This window comes from Nilaparvata lugens, chromosome 1 (assembly GCF_014356525.2).
Source record: "Nilaparvata lugens isolate BPH chromosome 1, ASM1435652v1, whole genome shotgun sequence".
Lineage (NCBI taxonomy): Eukaryota > Metazoa > Arthropoda > Insecta > Hemiptera > Delphacidae > Nilaparvata > Nilaparvata lugens.
The window spans coordinates 33808698-33826136 of record NC_052504.1 but is presented as its reverse complement, the minus strand read 5'-3'; the positions used below and the strand labels follow the sequence as shown (position 1 = coordinate 33826136).

General features: G+C 37.6%; 2 protein-coding genes across 2 annotated transcripts in view; one reads left to right on the top strand and one right to left on the bottom strand.

Moving 5' to 3' along the window:
• Nucleotides 1-3861, top strand: part of LOC111044520 (disks large-associated protein 5) — a 42519-nt gene extending 38658 nt beyond the window's left edge. The window contains exon 10 of the mRNA XM_022329689.2: nt 2455-3861. Coding sequence (XP_022185381.2) covers nt 2455-2642 — 188 coding nt within the window. The 3' untranslated portion in view covers nt 2643-3861. The remainder of the gene's footprint in view (nt 1-2454) is intronic.
• Nucleotides 3862-11532: 7671 nt separating this feature from the next.
• On the bottom strand, nt 11533-16263 carry LOC111050818. The gene has a single exon (XM_022337177.2). It carries the CDS (start codon nt 16261-16263, stop codon nt 11533-11535), a length of 4731 nt encoding a protein of 1576 aa, XP_022192869.2.
• Nucleotides 16264-17439: the final 1176 nt, after the last annotated feature.

Below are 17439 nucleotides of genomic sequence, written 5' to 3'. Positions count from 1 at the left end.
ATATTATTATTTAATTATTTACCTATCTATTATAATTATTCAATTATTTAATAATTATTTTTGTTTGAAATATTTAGTAATAAATTTAATTATTATTTAATTATTCATCTATTATAATTATTCAATTATTTGATAATTATTTTGTATTATTATTATTTAATTATTAGACCTGTTCAAACATGTTTGCAAGACGGTATACAAAAAACCGTGGGAACTGGATTTTGATGCTGATAAAATTACTATAAATACCGGGATCATCCAACAGAGAATTCAGTCGGGGCAGGGTGGTGGTTGAGATAACATCTCTTGACTGGAGAATATCCAGTAGTTGTTTATTCTCCCACTACCCTTGCACTAGGTTATCAATTTATTAGTTTTAGATTGGTTTCACATTAGACTAGATTTGATTGCAATAGATGGATTTAATACCTCTTGACTGGAGAATATCCAGTAGGTATGAGATCTCTTATTGCATTGGGAAGAGTGTGAACTTTTCTTGCTGGAGAATATCCAGCGGTCGTTTACTCTCTCCCTTAGTTTTACTTGCAGTAGATATTTTATCCAAGTGGGGATCATCATTGACCTTGACCTTGAATTTGACCTCAATCCTGTTCTGTATAATGTTATCAATTAATTTTCACAGACCTGTTCAAACATGTTTGTGGAACTGGATAAAATTACTATAAATACCGGGCTCATTCCAACAGAAATTTCAGTCAAGGTGGTTGAGATAACATCTCTTGACCTTGACTTTTGGTTGTATACCTAGTGGGAAATAATAATGGTATTAGGCCACACCTTTTAGGGGTGTGGGGGAGGGAATTTAATTAGGCCACGCCCCTAATAAAAATATTATCCTCAGTGTTTAATAGAAATTCTTGCTGTAAACATCTCCTCCCTGGCCTATAAATACAGGGCTCATTCCAACAGAGAATTCAGTCGGGGCGGGGTGGTGGTTGAGATAACATCTCTCAACCTTGACCTTCAATTTGACCTTGACCTTGGTCTTAAATGGAGGCTCAACCCCCACAAACCCCCTACTTACACCAATGTACCTAGAATGCATGAACTCTAGGTACATTGAGTCATACGAATATTATTTTGAAGGGATTGATTCAAGGATCCAAAGGTTTAAAGAACCCCACACGTCAACCGAAGCTTATTGTGTTCCCAAGTAGTATGTTAGTTAGGCAAACCAATATCTATGTCCTTTACAAAAACTAGGAGTTTTTCCCTATATTAACATTCCATTCATCACCTGGTTGCAATCCTTGTCGCAATCCAGTGTGATATGCTTGGCAGTCTCTTCAGACTGATTAGTCCTCGTGACCTGCGTGAGTTTCACTCCTGGCCTTCTTAGTAGGTCCTTCCGCTGAGGAAGTTGCCAAGTTGGCTCTACCTTGACTCAGTCACCCTTGACTCAGCCTCTTGACCCACATTTGTGCCTGGTTTTTCACCCATCACTGGTCTCTTGGGTTTTTTGCCTCTCCGAAACTTTGCAGGGTCAAAAGCCTTACCTCTCCCAAGAAGTTTTGCCTAAATGGCCGCCTTTCTTTGAACAGTGGTGAGTTTTGGCCTCTCCACCCACAAACTCGTGACCTACGTGAGTTCCACTCCGGGCCTTTTTGTAGGTCCTTCCGCTGAGAGAGGGGACGCCAAACTGCCTCTAGGGCGCCCGGCCACCCTTGACTCAGCCTCTTGACACACATTTGTGCCTAGAGTTTCACCCATCTCTGGTCTCTTGGGTTTTTCTTTTTGCCCCTCCGAAACTGCCCTGATGGGGCAGATCCCGTGGGTTTGAAGGCAAGGCAACTTCTGGAGTTGCCTTGAGGTCCATTTTAGTCGCCTCCTACGACAAGCATGGATACTGTGGGTAAATTCTGGTTTTCAACAAATTATTAAGTACGATGATCGACTCAACCCACAGGGGGCCAAAAACACCCTTTGTGTGATACATCATTTTAAAGGCCTTTTCAAAACCAGAAAGATGACATCAATAAAAATGTTCTATGATACGTTTATACAAAATGGCGGCTGATTGAAGATTTAGTTTTTAAAGAAATAATTGATAAAGTTCAATCAGCCGTCATTTTGGATACAAGTATCATAAAATATTTTTATCGATGGCATCTTTCTTGTTTTAAAAAGGCCTTTAAAATTATGTAACACACAATGGGTGTTTACATTTAAAATATTTGAGTTACAACCCCTAAGTCACCCCCTTATGAGAAGTTGACATTCAGTTGTACGTCAAAAGGTAGAGTATTTGACCAATAACTTATCCTGAAAGTTACAGTATATATATATATATATATATATATAATATATATATATATATATATATATATATATATATATATATATCTACAACAGTCTCCAATTGAATGAAGGGTTCCCATACATATGACTCACTCTGTACATTGATGATTGAACTAAGTTAGTTATTGGTTTCAGATACGCCAACCGGAACTCCACTGCTGGACAGGGTGAAGCATCTTGCTGTTGACAAAAAAAGTGAACGAAGGCGCTCTTCATTGGCTTCCGCTTCCCGAGTACTGCGCACTTCCCTCATTGCAAAGACTCTAGCCACCCCCACCCCTTTCACTGGTAACACTACTGGCGGAGATATCGATCAACAATAACTCAACAAAGGCTGAAACATTCATAATTAACATACCTTTTCAAGCAACAACTCCAATGCCTGTTTTTCACACGTAGGGCCAGACTATATTAAGCGTTTTTAGAGTCGGCAGAACAGGAAGCTTTCCGATTGGCTGATTGGGATGGCGCCTGAAAAAACGCTCAATATCGTCTGGCCTATATTGATTGTCGGTGGACACTCACAATTGTTTTCTATTGGATAATTCTCATTAACACCTGACCAATCGGAGGACAATATTCTGGGTATGAATTAAGTGTGGAAATGGCTAATATCGTTCAATGGCTTTGTAGTATTCAAGTATTGTCCTCATCACTTATTTAGAATGATGAAGTTTCATCAAAGAATAAATAAATTTGTGCAGTGGCTCATACCACTAGGAGTGTTACAACGTATGTATTTGGATGGGACTACAAATTAAACTAGGAAATATCTTGAAAACTCAACTATTCAAGAGATTATCAGAATAAAATACGCTAAAGTATTTGCTGGTATATTTACACCGATCATGTCAATTCTAGTATGTGCAGTTTAACAATATTATCAACAAATTAATGGATTTTGTAAAATAATATAACATTTTTGACATTATAGTTTTATACATAGACTTCAAATTTTTTCACTTATTATCCTAGTGATTTTATAACTAATGCTGAAACATTTTTTAACCTGAAGACCAAACTAATAAGACTACATTGTAAAATGTAATTAATCAGTTAAATTTAGTAATTGTGTAAATTTTTTTGCCATTATAATCGAAAGAACTAAAATTATAATTTTAAAGATCATAAAAAATAATAGCTTTCTATGTCTTTATCATTATTTAATTTTTTTATCCAGCTGCATTTGTACTTAAATTATTGTTTCATTTTCTGTGATTATTGTGTCATGTAATTATGTGAAAATTATGTTTATGTACAAATCGATGTAATAATAGGTCTAACTACCTTTATATGAAACGCATATTATTTTACTTCATTGTATCTTTTTAAGATTCTGTTTTATATCATGATAATTTCTTTTCAATTGATAATCGTAATGAATTTTCCTACCTCTCTGTTGTTCAAGTATGTTACCTTTCAACTTTTGAACTACTGTTGGTTTTAAACTTTGTAGAACGACGTTCTATTTTTGTATATTATTGATGTTTGTTACTACGAGGCTTCTGAATACTAATAAAATTTGTTAAATCCATAAAATAATTTCCTACTTTCATTGTCCAGATTTATCTTCTCCTCCATGACCCTTGAGTTGGATAATAAATGAGTAGGTACTTGAATGACGTATTTTATACAATCATCACTATAATTTATTATGATTGATAAAAATCTATATCTTGTACGAAATAGAAAAAGCATGTAATAATGTAGTTTATCACTGTTTTCTCTAAAAGTTTTCATATTATATCATTCGCCCTAGTCCAGGCAATGAATGCTCAAAAAAGGGTATAGAAGGAAATGTTTGTAAGACAATTTTTGACCACGCAGTTCTGTTTAGGGTAAGGAGGTAAACATAGCCCCTACCCACTGTGCTAAACTGGGTTCTTCAAAGGTACCATTTTTTGGTTTCTCGCATATAACTCGAAAACTGCATCTTATGGACAAGACTTGAATACAAAATTGAAATTTACATAATTTCCTAAAATATCTATCACAACTTATTCTATATCTTATTTTTTATTTCTTGATAATAATTAAGAGTAGCCCTAACAAAAAAGGTATTTTATAGTTTCTGAGATATCCGCTATTGAAGGCGTAAAATTGAAAAAACACGTTTGCCTCGTTACTTTTTAAAAATAGTTGGAAAAGATCTACGCTGATTATGAGCTATTATTTTGCAACAATTGATTATTTGACAAAAAAAAATTGAAGTTAATGTCTGGAACACAATTTTTTACTTTGCAGCTCAAATGGGACTAGTTAGGAGGTGGTAAACATAGCAAAAGCTCTATAGAGGTAGGCGCCTATACGATGCGGATGGGTATGCGCACTGCAATTGAAAACAATGCACAAATTCAATCGTCCGTCCGATGACGATCTGTGTCCGCCTACCTTAATAGTTCCTCTGTTACAGGTGTGGAACCGCTAAATTGACACTTGTTGCAAAGTTGAAAATTTCACCCCCTACCCCTATACGTAGGCCTACATTGAAGCTGCTGCTATAACAATGAAAGGAAACATGACACTGAAATAATACATCAAATTAAAGAGAATTCAATGCTTTACAAACCTACGATAAGCAGTCACTTTGACAATGCATTTTTGGAGAGTTATAAGCCCTGAAAGTGCAAAAAATTGGATGAAAAAGTCTTAGCACAGTAGGTAGGGTGGGTGGACTTTTACCTCCTTACTACTCTAAACAGAACTGCGGGGTCAAAAATATTGTCTTCCAAACATTTCCCTCTATACCCTTCCTTGACTGGATTACTCCAATATTGAATTGTAGCCATCAATTAACTCAAAGCTCTTATCTAAAACGTTTAGTGGCTCATAATTTCTAAAGAAACTAGAAAAAATACGAGAAGAAAGAAATATTACATTCAATATTATTACACAAATATTACATTCAATTATTATTTTATTGATTATTCATAGAATCTTATATATTTGCACATTGCTATAAGATTTTTAAAATCACAAATTAGTAATTATCTACTAGATGCATAACATATATATACATGAAGCTTACAAGTAAAAGCGATGACAATGAAAGGAAATCTGTATTAAAAGTATGAATCTTCTAAAAAGATAAGCTTGGCTAGGAGTTAATTGTCGATGCAATGTTAATATATTAAAACGTGTTGGGGATGTTTAAAACATAGAACAAGATATATGAAGATTAATAACAATAATATAAAATGCATTGGAAGAATAATTTGTACCTAAGAGGTCAAGGATGTTAACTCCATTTCATTGATTTTTCAGGAGAGCAGAAACAAAAATAAAATCGACTTTAAAACAATGTAAGAAAACAACCATATGGGCTAGAAACGTGAAACTTGGACACAACATAGCTTCCTTTCTCAAGATTTTTATCATGTAACAATATTTCGTGAAACCTGGACGGTTTGGCATGTGGAGGACTTAACACTATTTACCTCTGATATTTTTTCTCCCTCTGCATTAACTTAAGGAATGGAGGTAACACCTTTCCAAATCCACAAAACAACAATTAGTTCATTTTAAGGTATATTTATTACATGGAAAAGGAAAAAAATCCTTGATCATTCGACACAAGTCCACTTTTTAAAGAAATGAGATAATTTCACATCCGGATGTGAGGTCTACACTTTGGTAAAACCGCTTTTGTCCTACTTCCGTTATCAATACCATTATAACATCTTAAGTCAGGTATTGCAGATGAATTTTGGGAATTTATGCTTGGCTATAAACACTTTACTGTAGTTAGTTTGAGAATGTGAATAGCTTGCTGTTTGGATGGTGTAAAGTATCATTTGGTAAAATGACTCAAGTCCACTTATATAATATTATTTCATGGACCAAACAACTCAAAAATCATAATTAAATAAGTAGTTTTTTTCCATTACTTTGAAATAATAGAATCATGAATAAGTGTATTTCAACCCACTTTGTAAGTTTCATTGGGGGGGGGGGATCAAAAATATTCTAATATGTTTGAACATCCAAGAAAACTTTGGACTCCATTTTCTCAAAACTGCAGTTCTGGACTTATAACATATGACCAAGGATAATATTACAGTATTTGTAATTTGTCAGTACTTAACTTCATTTTATTTTTACCAAATTCCCAGGAATGCTTTTTCTGTATATTTATTGTAGCCTATACAATATTAAAGAGTGTATGATGAAGTAAGTTGTAATCAAGGTTATGGTAGAAATTGTGTGAATAGTAGTTGAATCAAAACGAAAATAGTCAATTTAAAAAAAAATCACTAATGTATCATTCTCCTTTGTATGGTGAAATTAAATCACGAAAAAGTCTCCTTTATAATCCGTGAAATCTGGCATAACTTGAAAAGCCAGCGATCTATAGAAAGAGTGTACGGTACTTCACTTGGTAAAAACTGTAGTGCTGTCTCCAATTCCTTAAGTTTTCTACTAGGTACTGATTTGTTGGGTTGTAGGTAACATTTGTTGGGTTGAAAGTATCTGGCATTGTTTAATTGCTCCTTCGACAATTTTTCCAAAGAAGCACTTTTTTGAAGTCCACATATCATCGAAAGAGGTTTTTGAGCTGTTTGAATCTTCTTTTCGAAATTGCAAATGAACAACTTCTGAGATCAGGAAACCGTCGCCATCTCTATTCTTCTTCCTAGCTACAAGAAATGACTTGTCAGAAGTATTGGAGAGATGTGGTGTGGAAGACATTTTTCTAAATGTTAGTACAATGAATCCATCATCAGCTTTAGCTCTAACTTTATCTTCTCTTTTTAAATGATAACGGGTACCGTACATCTTTTCTTCATTTAAGTAATCATGATATTTATTTAGGATATTTCTATCTTTATCCAGTTTGGTGTCTCTCAATCTACTTTGGAACTTATCACAAATATCACACGTGTCTGTACTTAGAAAATGAAACCCCAAATTAAATTCTGTGTTGAATATTTTTCGATGCAGCCATTCCTTACATGGCACTTGATTCCTAACCTAACCTAACCTACTTACATGGCACTTGATTCTCTTGTTGACAGTGTTCTTTGTACAGTAGGAGTAACTTTTTAATTTTTAGGTGGGGTCCTAGATATTCTTTTTGGGTCTTTTCTCTGGAATAATGGGACTCATATTTTGGGAACTTGGAAATATGCTCCTTTACAAAGTTGATGGAACCTTGTGGGGTTTTATTGGGAGGCTCTTGATGACCTCTTCGGTCACTAGAGACAAGTCCCCCGGTTTGATATTTCTTGATTGCATTTGTCACAAAAGTTTGTGAATAAGAGGTATAATAATGTAATAAGAGGTAGTTATTACATTTCCACTGAATTTCATTACGAACTCTTTTCCTTGACTTTTTATTTATTATTTCATCGCAATTGGTAGATGAATTTTTAATAAGAGGATCATTCTTGTTCTTATTGGCTAACTTCTCACCTGACGTTTGAGATTGTCTTAGTGAATTTACTTTTCTACATGGTTGAAATACTATACTGTATTGACTTGTGAATCTGGTGAATGATCTGTTGGTGGAATGAAGTCATTGTCATCATCTGGAAAGTTTCACTTGAAATTGGCCATTTTTTTGTGCATGGGAATATGGGCTAAAATACACTCAAAGAGGAATTATATATTTTTTATCAAATTTCAGCTATGATCATGATTTTGAACCGTCTTGACGAGCTGAAGTACGAGGAGACCTGATCACTCTGAAAATACTGAAATTAAGTGTATCTAACGGGTGATTCTCATAAAACATAGCCCTCGTGAGATGATTCCAGCTGAAATATGATTTTTCCTGTTAGGAAGGCCTTTAAAAAGTATTAATGTTCAAAATTAATTGTTCTTTCAAAAAATGATGTGTAGTTTTTTATCATTACTAGAAAAAGATCCAAGTTGTATAAGGTAGGAGTGGTATGTTAACATAATTTTGAAAACCCCTTAAAAAATACCCATTTTTTAAAATTTTTAGCTCCAGAAACAAAAAAGGTATTGTCCTGCGCGACCACTCAATTTGATTGTATGGTATGAGATGTTGTGGTATTTTTCCATAATTAATTTTCGAATAAATAAAAGTGGTATTGACAATATCAAAGTCTTATTCTTTCAACCACTTAATTTATTGGAAATTTTATCATATTTAATTTTGTAGGAAATTCTTTTTCTCGAGAAACTTGAGGTTTCCGAGATTAAGTGGAAAAATTAAAAAAAAAATCCGAAATTTTTGGGGTTTTTGAGGGTGGAGCCGCCCTTTGGCGTGTCTGCAAATCCCAGATTAGAATTTATCGCCCCAAAATACATATAAAACAGTTGAGAAAAATTATTCTTTCTGGGCTGTATCCTAAAAAACTACCATTTGACCTAACTATCATTCAATCCTGCATTTTAACAGCTGTAGAAAGGTGCTGCAGGGCTGTTGAAACTCAGATCAAATTCCTCAGTAATTTTGAATTTAGTGCCTTCCCGCTCCGTCTGTTGCCAACCCAACAGCCATTGTCATTAATCTATTAACTATTCTCGAATTTGTCATTATTGTATTTTGTAGTTGTATTTCTTGTCTGGTTTTTTATTATTGAGTATTTTTAGTGCCTCTCCATTTGGCATTGATTTGTTGATTGTAATTTTAATTCTGAATATGAATTCAGATGTGTGTGGCAGTGTCTTTTTTGCCGCTTTTTCACAATGGCTTCTTCTATAAAAACCTTCTACCTCTACAACATCTTTTCCTGAGTCATCTCTTTCAGCGACTGCGGTGTAATCGCACGTCCAGTGCCAACTCACCTTTCATCAAATTTTTGGTTGGGATCGATTTAGTATGTTATTTTGAACCCAAAATCACAAGAAATAAACGGCGCTCACTATTGTTTTTAAAATAAGCAAAGTTCAAAGTTGCACAATTTTACATGCATTTAACCTATTAGAGGCAGCCATTTTGATTATCGAATATCAAAATCAAATTATTGAAAGGTCGATGCAGTACATATCGACATACTTTACTTGCGTTCTATCTCTACACAATAGAAATAAAAACTAAAAATTGCTTGAATATGTAGCAGACGTTTAGTCAGTTAATAGAAAATAGTGTATAAATGTGACTAATCATGGCACAAATTGTATTCAACTATTTTTAAAGATACCGACTTATTTTTTTTAATGAGAAAGGAACAAAAAAAATGTGTCTGTACTATAAATTTCAACCTAAGAGCACAATTAAAACATTTAAAAAAATTGAATTGAATTTCTGAAGTGGCACACAACAAATAAGAATGAGGTTATGTTAACAATGAAGAAAGAACAAACCACTCTCGGTCTCAGACAGCTCTGTATCGCACATGCGTTAGTAACGGTTTTTTCCCCATTAGATCTTTGTGATGATGGTTACCGAGCACCGTAACTGGAGCCGTCATTCCATTTTGATGAGGATATATTATTATCCAATGATGATTTATCATTAAATTCGATATAATAATCAATATACTATCATCATTTCATTCAATAAAAGAAGAATACTTCCCAATAATATAATTAATAGAATATAACGGTTGTTATTTAACTAATGTTAAAAAACACTATAACTAAGTCAGCATAATTATTGTAATTTCAAAGGGAAAACCTAACCCCTAACCTATCCTTTCATATTTAAAACATTATTAAACATAGATCTTTGTAAAAACCTGTAATCCCTTCCAGCATATTGCAATTTCAAAGCAAAATTCTAACTCTCTAACCTATCTTTTCACCTTTGAAATATAAAAAACCATAATTCTACACTTTTCCTGGCCCTTTCTAGCATATTGAAATTTAAAGCAAAAACCTAACCTAACCTAACCTAACCCTTTCACATTCAACACTCTGGATTTCAAAGCAAAATTCTAACTCTCTAACCTATCTTTTCACCTTTGAAATATCAAAAACCATAACTCCACCTGTTTCCTAGCCCTTTCTAGCATATTGAAATTTAAAGCAAAAACCTAACCTAACCTAACCTAACCTAACCCTTTCACATTCAACACTCTGGATTTTAAAGCAAAATCCTAACCCCCTAACCTATCCTTTCATATTTAAAACATTATTAAACATAAATCTTTGTAAAAACCTAACCTAACCTACCTAACCTAACCTAACCTAACCTTACCTAACCCAACCCAACCTAACCTAACCTAACCTAACCTAACCTACCCTAACCCAACCTAACCTAACCTAACCTAACCTAACCCTTTCACATTCAACACTCTGGATTTCAAAGCAAAATCCTAACCCCCTAACCTATCCTTTTATATTTAAAACATTATTAAACATAAATCTTTGTAAAAACCTAACCTAACCTAACCTAACCCAACCTAACCTAACCTAACCTAACCCAACCTAACCTAACCTAACCTAACCTTACCTAACCTAACCTAACCTAACCTAACCCAACCTAACCTAACCTAACCCAACCTAACCTAACCTAACCTAACCTAACCCTTTCTGTTAGAGCCAATGTAATGGGCTTCAAATCACGTTACTTAGTAGCTCAAAATAAAGTCGTTACCTTTAAGAAGCTTCTCGTACAAGGATGGCGGGTTTGCAGTGGACTGTAACAGCGGTTTTCTCGTTCGGGTAGGCGGTAGCACTTTATTGTAATAAGAAATCACTTGCACTGGCTGGGGGGAAAACATGGGCCCATGTCGCAGCGAAGAGGTCGTACATTTATAAGTTCTTTCAAAGGGAGGAAAAATTGGTAGCGTTAGTGCACGTTTTAGAACAAGCCATCTTGACAAAGCGGAAACGGGCGAAGTAGTAGTGGGGAGTGGAACAAGCCGAGAGAGAGAGCAGTGCCATCTACAATGGGCTTGGCGATATCATTGCGGCTGATGGCAGTGGCATGTTAGATGGCCATGGGTGAGCGCGGTTGATTCAAAACACACAGCCAACTTACCGACAGATATAAGAGGGAAACTGCCGAAGTTATATTGGCGGTAACATACCCCCCCCTCAAAAACGAACAGTTTTTCATAGCGGTGGAAACAATCTCCAGCGGGTCGGTGACAATACACAGTGAGAGCGTTGCACAAATGACCAGAAAGGTGGCGCAGACAGGAACAGTGGTGTAGCTAGGAGCAGCGGTGTAGACAGAAACAGCAGTGTAGACAGGAACGGCGGTGTAGACAGTAGCAGCGGTGTAGACAATAACAATCCTCACGGATGTGAGCGAGGCGGTCTTCATGCGGTGTGTGCGGTAACTTGTAGAAGGTTTCAAATGATGCGGTGAACTTTGCGTATGTCTCGAACAATGTTCCCAGATGTGCATTTGATAGTGACTACACGTACTAGTCCATCTTTACCAGGGTGTAGCGCAATAATCCTGCCTAACGGCCAGCTGAGAGGAGAGGTGTTGACAGATTTGATTATGACCAAATCGTTAAGTTGCAAGTTTCTTTCAGCGGTTTTCCATTTTGTGCGATTGATCAAGGTGCATAGGTACTCCTTGGACCAGCGATTCCAGAAATATTGGGTCATTTGGTTTGTAAGTCTCCAGCGGCGTGCGACCAATAGTTCCTTCGTCTCTATGGGTTGCGGTGGTGCGGTAAGAGGTCTACCAATTAGGAAGTGCCCGGGAGTGAGCACGGAGGCAGCTTCAGCAGGTTCAGAGGACAATTCTGTAAGCGGTCGACTATTTAGAATACTTTCAATTCTAACGAAAATGGTGTCATACTCTTCGTATGTAAGAGCTGTGTCCCCAATACAGCGGTGTAGCAGTGTTTTGGCGGATTTGACGGCGGCTTCCCATATGCCTCCTTGATGCGGAGCATAAGGGGGAATGAACTTCCAGTTTATGCCGTAGTTAGACAGAAAGCACTTCACTTCAGAGGGCATCGTCTTCAAGAGTTTTTCTAACTCATACATTTTTCTTGCGGCAGATGTGAAAGTCTTAACGTTGTCTGAAAACAGAGTGTGCGGCGCACCTCTGCGGGCAATAAATCGGTGTAGAGCGGCGATGAAGTTGTTGACAGATATCGAGGACAGGAACTCTAGATGAGTAGCTTTGGTGGTCAAACATACAAATATGCACAGATAACCTTTTGTTGTTTGTGTGCGTTTCAATAAAGATGTTTTGCATGAGAAAGGACCAGCAAAGTCCAAGCCAGTTAAATTGAATGGTCTATTGGCGGTGACTCGTTCAGCAGGTAGCGGGGCCATACGTTGCTGTAGGTTGGTGCGGCAAAAGCGGTTACAAATGACACATTGATGTATTATGCGGCGAACTTGATTGCGGGCAGAGATTATCCAATACTGTTGGCAAACAGCTGCTTGTGTGGTGCGGGGACCGGCATGACAATTTTGAAGATGTATGTGTCGAATGATGAGTGAGGATACATGCTCATTTTTCGGCAGCAATAATGGATTTCTAGCTTCACTAGAAATCGGAGCGTGCTCAAGACAACCAGATAAGCGTATCAAATCGTAATCATCAATGTACGGTTGCAACGTTAGTAGATGCTTAGGACATTTTCCAGCTTTCAACTCTGTTATTTCCTTCTGAAATTTATCCCGTTGCACAACATGAACAATGAGTTTTCTAGCTATTTCAGCTTCACAGGCGGTGGTGTCAATTGAGGCAGGCATTTCACAGGTTTCAATCTGTTTGACTATTTTGCAGCGATATTCATAACGGGCTGGTTTGATGCGGTTGACAAATCTTAGTATGTAGACAAAAATACGACATAGCTTTCCAAATTTGGATACACGTTCTATAGCAGTATACAGACGATTCTCAATTGGTTCTTCAACAGTAGCGAGAATGTACAGCGGGTTAGTTTTCATCTCAGGTACAATGTTGGAAACAAGATGATTGGACACGGGAAAGTCAGTGGCGAGACAACGAAACGCATTGGTAGCGTGCCACCAATCATGGCAGGAGACGATTTCAGCGGGAGTCAAGCCTCTCGAAGCAATATCTGCACAGTTGTTAGCAGAAGTAACGTGATGCCATGACTCAAGTTTTGTTAACTGAGTAATTTGCTGTACTCTGTTGGCAACAAAAATCTGCAATTTGTATGTGGGTGTGTTGATCCAATCCAAGGCAGTCTTGGAATCGGTGTAGAGTCGAATTTCTTGTAAATCATATTCGGACAGCGTAGGTAAGATGGCGGATAGTAAACGAGCAAGCAGCAGACAACCCATCAATTCCAGGCGTGGAATTGTCATAGTTTTCAGCAGGGCGACATGACTTTTGGCGGCTATGAGACGGCAGTTAACATATCTATTTTCAGTCTCTTCATGAATATATATACAAGCAGCAAACCCCTTTTCGGAGGCATCGGCGAATCCAAGCAGCCGGGTAGTAGAGCGGTTACAGGCGAGTAAACGCGGGATTACAACATTGTCCAAACGGGAAATTTCAGCGGTAATCAGCTCCCAATGAGCTCGAAGTGAGGCTGGAACCTCAGTGTCCCAAGCTAATTGCTGAGACCACAGCGTGCACATGAATAGCTTGAACAGCATTATGAGAGGAGTGAGCCACCCAAGGGGGTCGTAGACTCGAGCGATGAATGATAGAACGGTTCTTTTAGTGATTTGCCCATTAAAAGGAGAAATGAAATAGCGAAAGTTGTCCGCGAGCAGGCTGTAGACAATTCCAAGAACTTTTGCAGTAGCGTTGTCATCAAACATACAATCTTGATTTTCCAAAAATTCTGCAGGCAAGTTAGCGATCAATTCAGGAGTATTAGAGTTCCATTTCTGAAGTTCAAAGGAGCCAAGCGACAATAACTCAATCAGTTCAGAAATAAGCGTTTGTGCTTCAGAAAAATTTTTACTTCCTCCCAGCAGGTCATCAACATAAGTTTGACTTGTTAAAACTTTACTTGCCAGAGGGAATGCTTCTCCTTCATCCTTGACAAGTTGTTGCAATGTGCGTTGCGCTAAATAAGCACTGGAAGTAAGCCCATAGGTTACGGTTTTAAGTTCAAATTCTTTTGCAGGTTCATGATAATTAGGTTTCCAAAAAACATGTTGGTGACGGCAGTCTTCAGGCCTTAACAAAATTTGGCGATACATCTGCTTGCAATCAGAAAGGACAATGTACTTGTAAGTGCGGAATTTGGTCAATACTTGAATAATATTGGACCGCAGTTTTGGCCCTGGTAACAAATTCTCATTTAGTGAATGCCCATTGGTATCCTTGCTGGAAGCATTAAACACCACCCTGATTTTCTGAGTGGGGTCCTTATTTTTAAAAACTGCATGGTGTGGAATCACATAGTCAGAAGCGGATTTGGCAAGTTCCAAATGGCCAAGCTCATGATATTCTGTCATGAAGTTGTCGTATTTCTTCTTTAGTTCCGAAGAATTTTCCAAGCGTTTTAATAATCCAAGGTGACTTCGATAAGCTTGCTTGCGGTTTGAAACAAGAACAGGCGCGCTAGGCTTGAAGGGGAGTGCGACTACATATCTGCCTTCATCATTGCGGTAGGTAGTGGACTCATAGAGCTGTTCACAGAGTTCATCTTCAGGTGATAAGAGTTTCGCATTTATTTGGACATCTTCAGTCTCCCAAAACTTGTTCATGACCTCAGCAAGCGGTTCTTCGCGGGCAAACATGGTGCAGATAAGTTGCATCTGATGAAGCGGAGCAGGCGAGTCCTCAATATTTAGCTTTCCACTCAGAACATAGCCAAATATAGTGGCGAAGGCAGCGGGATTTCCTGGTATAATAGCATTGGCGGAAGAAACAAATACATTAGGATAAATGTCAGCTCCGATCAAGAGGTCTATCCTATTGGGTTGGTCAAAACCAGGGTCAGCGAGATCCAAATGTGAAAGTGAGGTTTTGAGCTCACTGCTGATTGGAAAAGCGGGTAGGTCACCAGCTATTTGCTCTAAGACAAGGGCTTCAGTTTGGAGAAAGGTGTTAAACTGCGGTCGAGATAGCAGTGTCAAATGAGTGGTACCTTTTACAGCGGTCGCTTGTTCAGAGATACCATTAATCTGAATGCGTGCGGGCATGATGGTGATACCAAGTTGCTGGGCAGCTCGGGTAGTGATAATCGATCTCATGGAGCCACAATCCAATACAGCACGTAGTAATTGTGATCGGTTGTATTGATCAACAACGGCAACGATAGCGGTGCCCAGTAAAGCAGAAGCGTGTACAGCTTTCACTTGTGCACAGCCACTGAAGGTGTCCGGCATGCCGGTGGATGAACTGCGGGTTGGGGTTGAGATATTGGTCACAGGCGCTGTGCCAAAAGGTGACGAAGAAGACCGTGAGGGACTGGCCGTGTTTTGCGGGATTCTCGAATCGGTACAACATGAATTACTTACATATTGTGATGAGTGTATGTCATCGGTAAACCGCTGTGTTGACATTGGTTCAAATCCTGGTGGCGGGGAGCGACAGCTAGCACCTCCAGAGGTGGAAGCTGGTTGGTAACTAGATATGGTAGGCCTATTATGAGAGCCAGAAGGGTAGCGATCTGGTCGGCGTTCAGCAATTAAAAAGGATTGTGAACTCTCATTATTTTTGCATAGCAGGGTATGGTGATGGATTGATTTACATGCACGACAAGAGGACAGTGAATTGCATTTGGCTTTGAGGTGGGACCCGAGGCATCCGAAGCATCTGCGGTTTTGCTTGACAATATCCATTCGTTTGTTGATAGGTTCCTTCCTAAAGCGCTCACATTTGTACAATGGATGAGGAATGTTGCATAGTACACACAGATTGCTGCCACTTTTGTTTTCAGTAAATTGCGGTTTTACTACTTGTGAATGATCTTCAGTCTTCACTTTTGCGGTTGGTATAGCGGTGTAACTAGCACTAGATAACTGTTCGCTCACCTCATTGATGGCGGTTACCTCCAGCAATTTTTCTTGGTTGGAAATGAATTTCATCAGGTGGTCAAAAGCAGGTAAGTCGTCAGGGCCCAAAGAATTCTCAAATTTGGCTCTTACAGCGTTAGGCAATTTCTGAAGGCAAATCATTGTTATTAAGAAATCAGCATGGTTCAATTTCAAATTAAATAGTGATTGCTTAGCTGAGCCTAATTCAATGGCAAAATGTCTAAGTACTTCAACAAGACTGCCCTTCGGCTGAAAGTTTGTGATTTTGCTGTATAAGGCATAAGCTCGATAGCGTTTGTTGTCATATCGGTTATGCAAACTTTCGAAGGCAAGCTTGTATGCATTTTCAGTGTCAGCAAAGTTTTGAACTAAGCACAAGGCGTCTCCACGTAAATAGGATACAAGTAGATAGTATTTTTCATCATTTGAAAAGTCTTTGCAATTATGTACAGCCGCTTCAAATACGTTTTTAAAGGAAGCCCATTGCTCCATGTCTCCAGAGAATACTGGGATGGACAATTGCGGCTTGATAAAATTTGACGCTTTAGATTCAGTAGGAGTGCAGGTATTTACTTCTTCTTTTAATTTAATTTGATCAAAATTGTCTTGAAATTCCTTTTGAACGTTATCGAATTCGGTCAAAGTAGCTAAAGGCATTTCATCACGTTGTAGGTTGTTAAAATCATCAGCTAATTTTTCAAATTTTTTGTTTAAGTCCAAATAATAATCGCATAATTTTATCGGTATTTCAAATTCATATTTGTTGGCTAAAGCGCAAAGCAACAGCTGAGTGCGTTTTAGCTTGTTGAGCAAGAGTACCTCGGCCATTTCAGCGAAATAACATTCAAGAACAGTTCAAAAAATAATTTTGTAAACAAAATTTTGAGGCTAGGTCGATGTTTCAGTAAAATCGATAGTCGATAGTCGATATCTCGATGATTGATGACGGTTAATGATCGATATTTCGATAGTCGATGCTTGCATGCTACTGATTCGATTCATCTAACCTCAACCTTGAGAAATTCGAAGAATGCGAAAATAATTGAAGATTCATTATGCAATTATGTACAGCATACCCTGTAGGTCGATCGTAATAATTTCATGCGGCTCGGTTGGACCAGAATCATGTTAGAGCCAATGTAATGGGCTTCAAATACAGGGCTTCAGTAGTGAAACAATTACAAATATTGAATATATGCCATAGAGGATGGTCAAAAATAGGTATGCTATATAATCCAAAAATATTATTAAGATGGCATTCGGTGCCCAAATTGAAAATTGATCCAAAGTATCTGTGAACATAAATACAGTATTGAA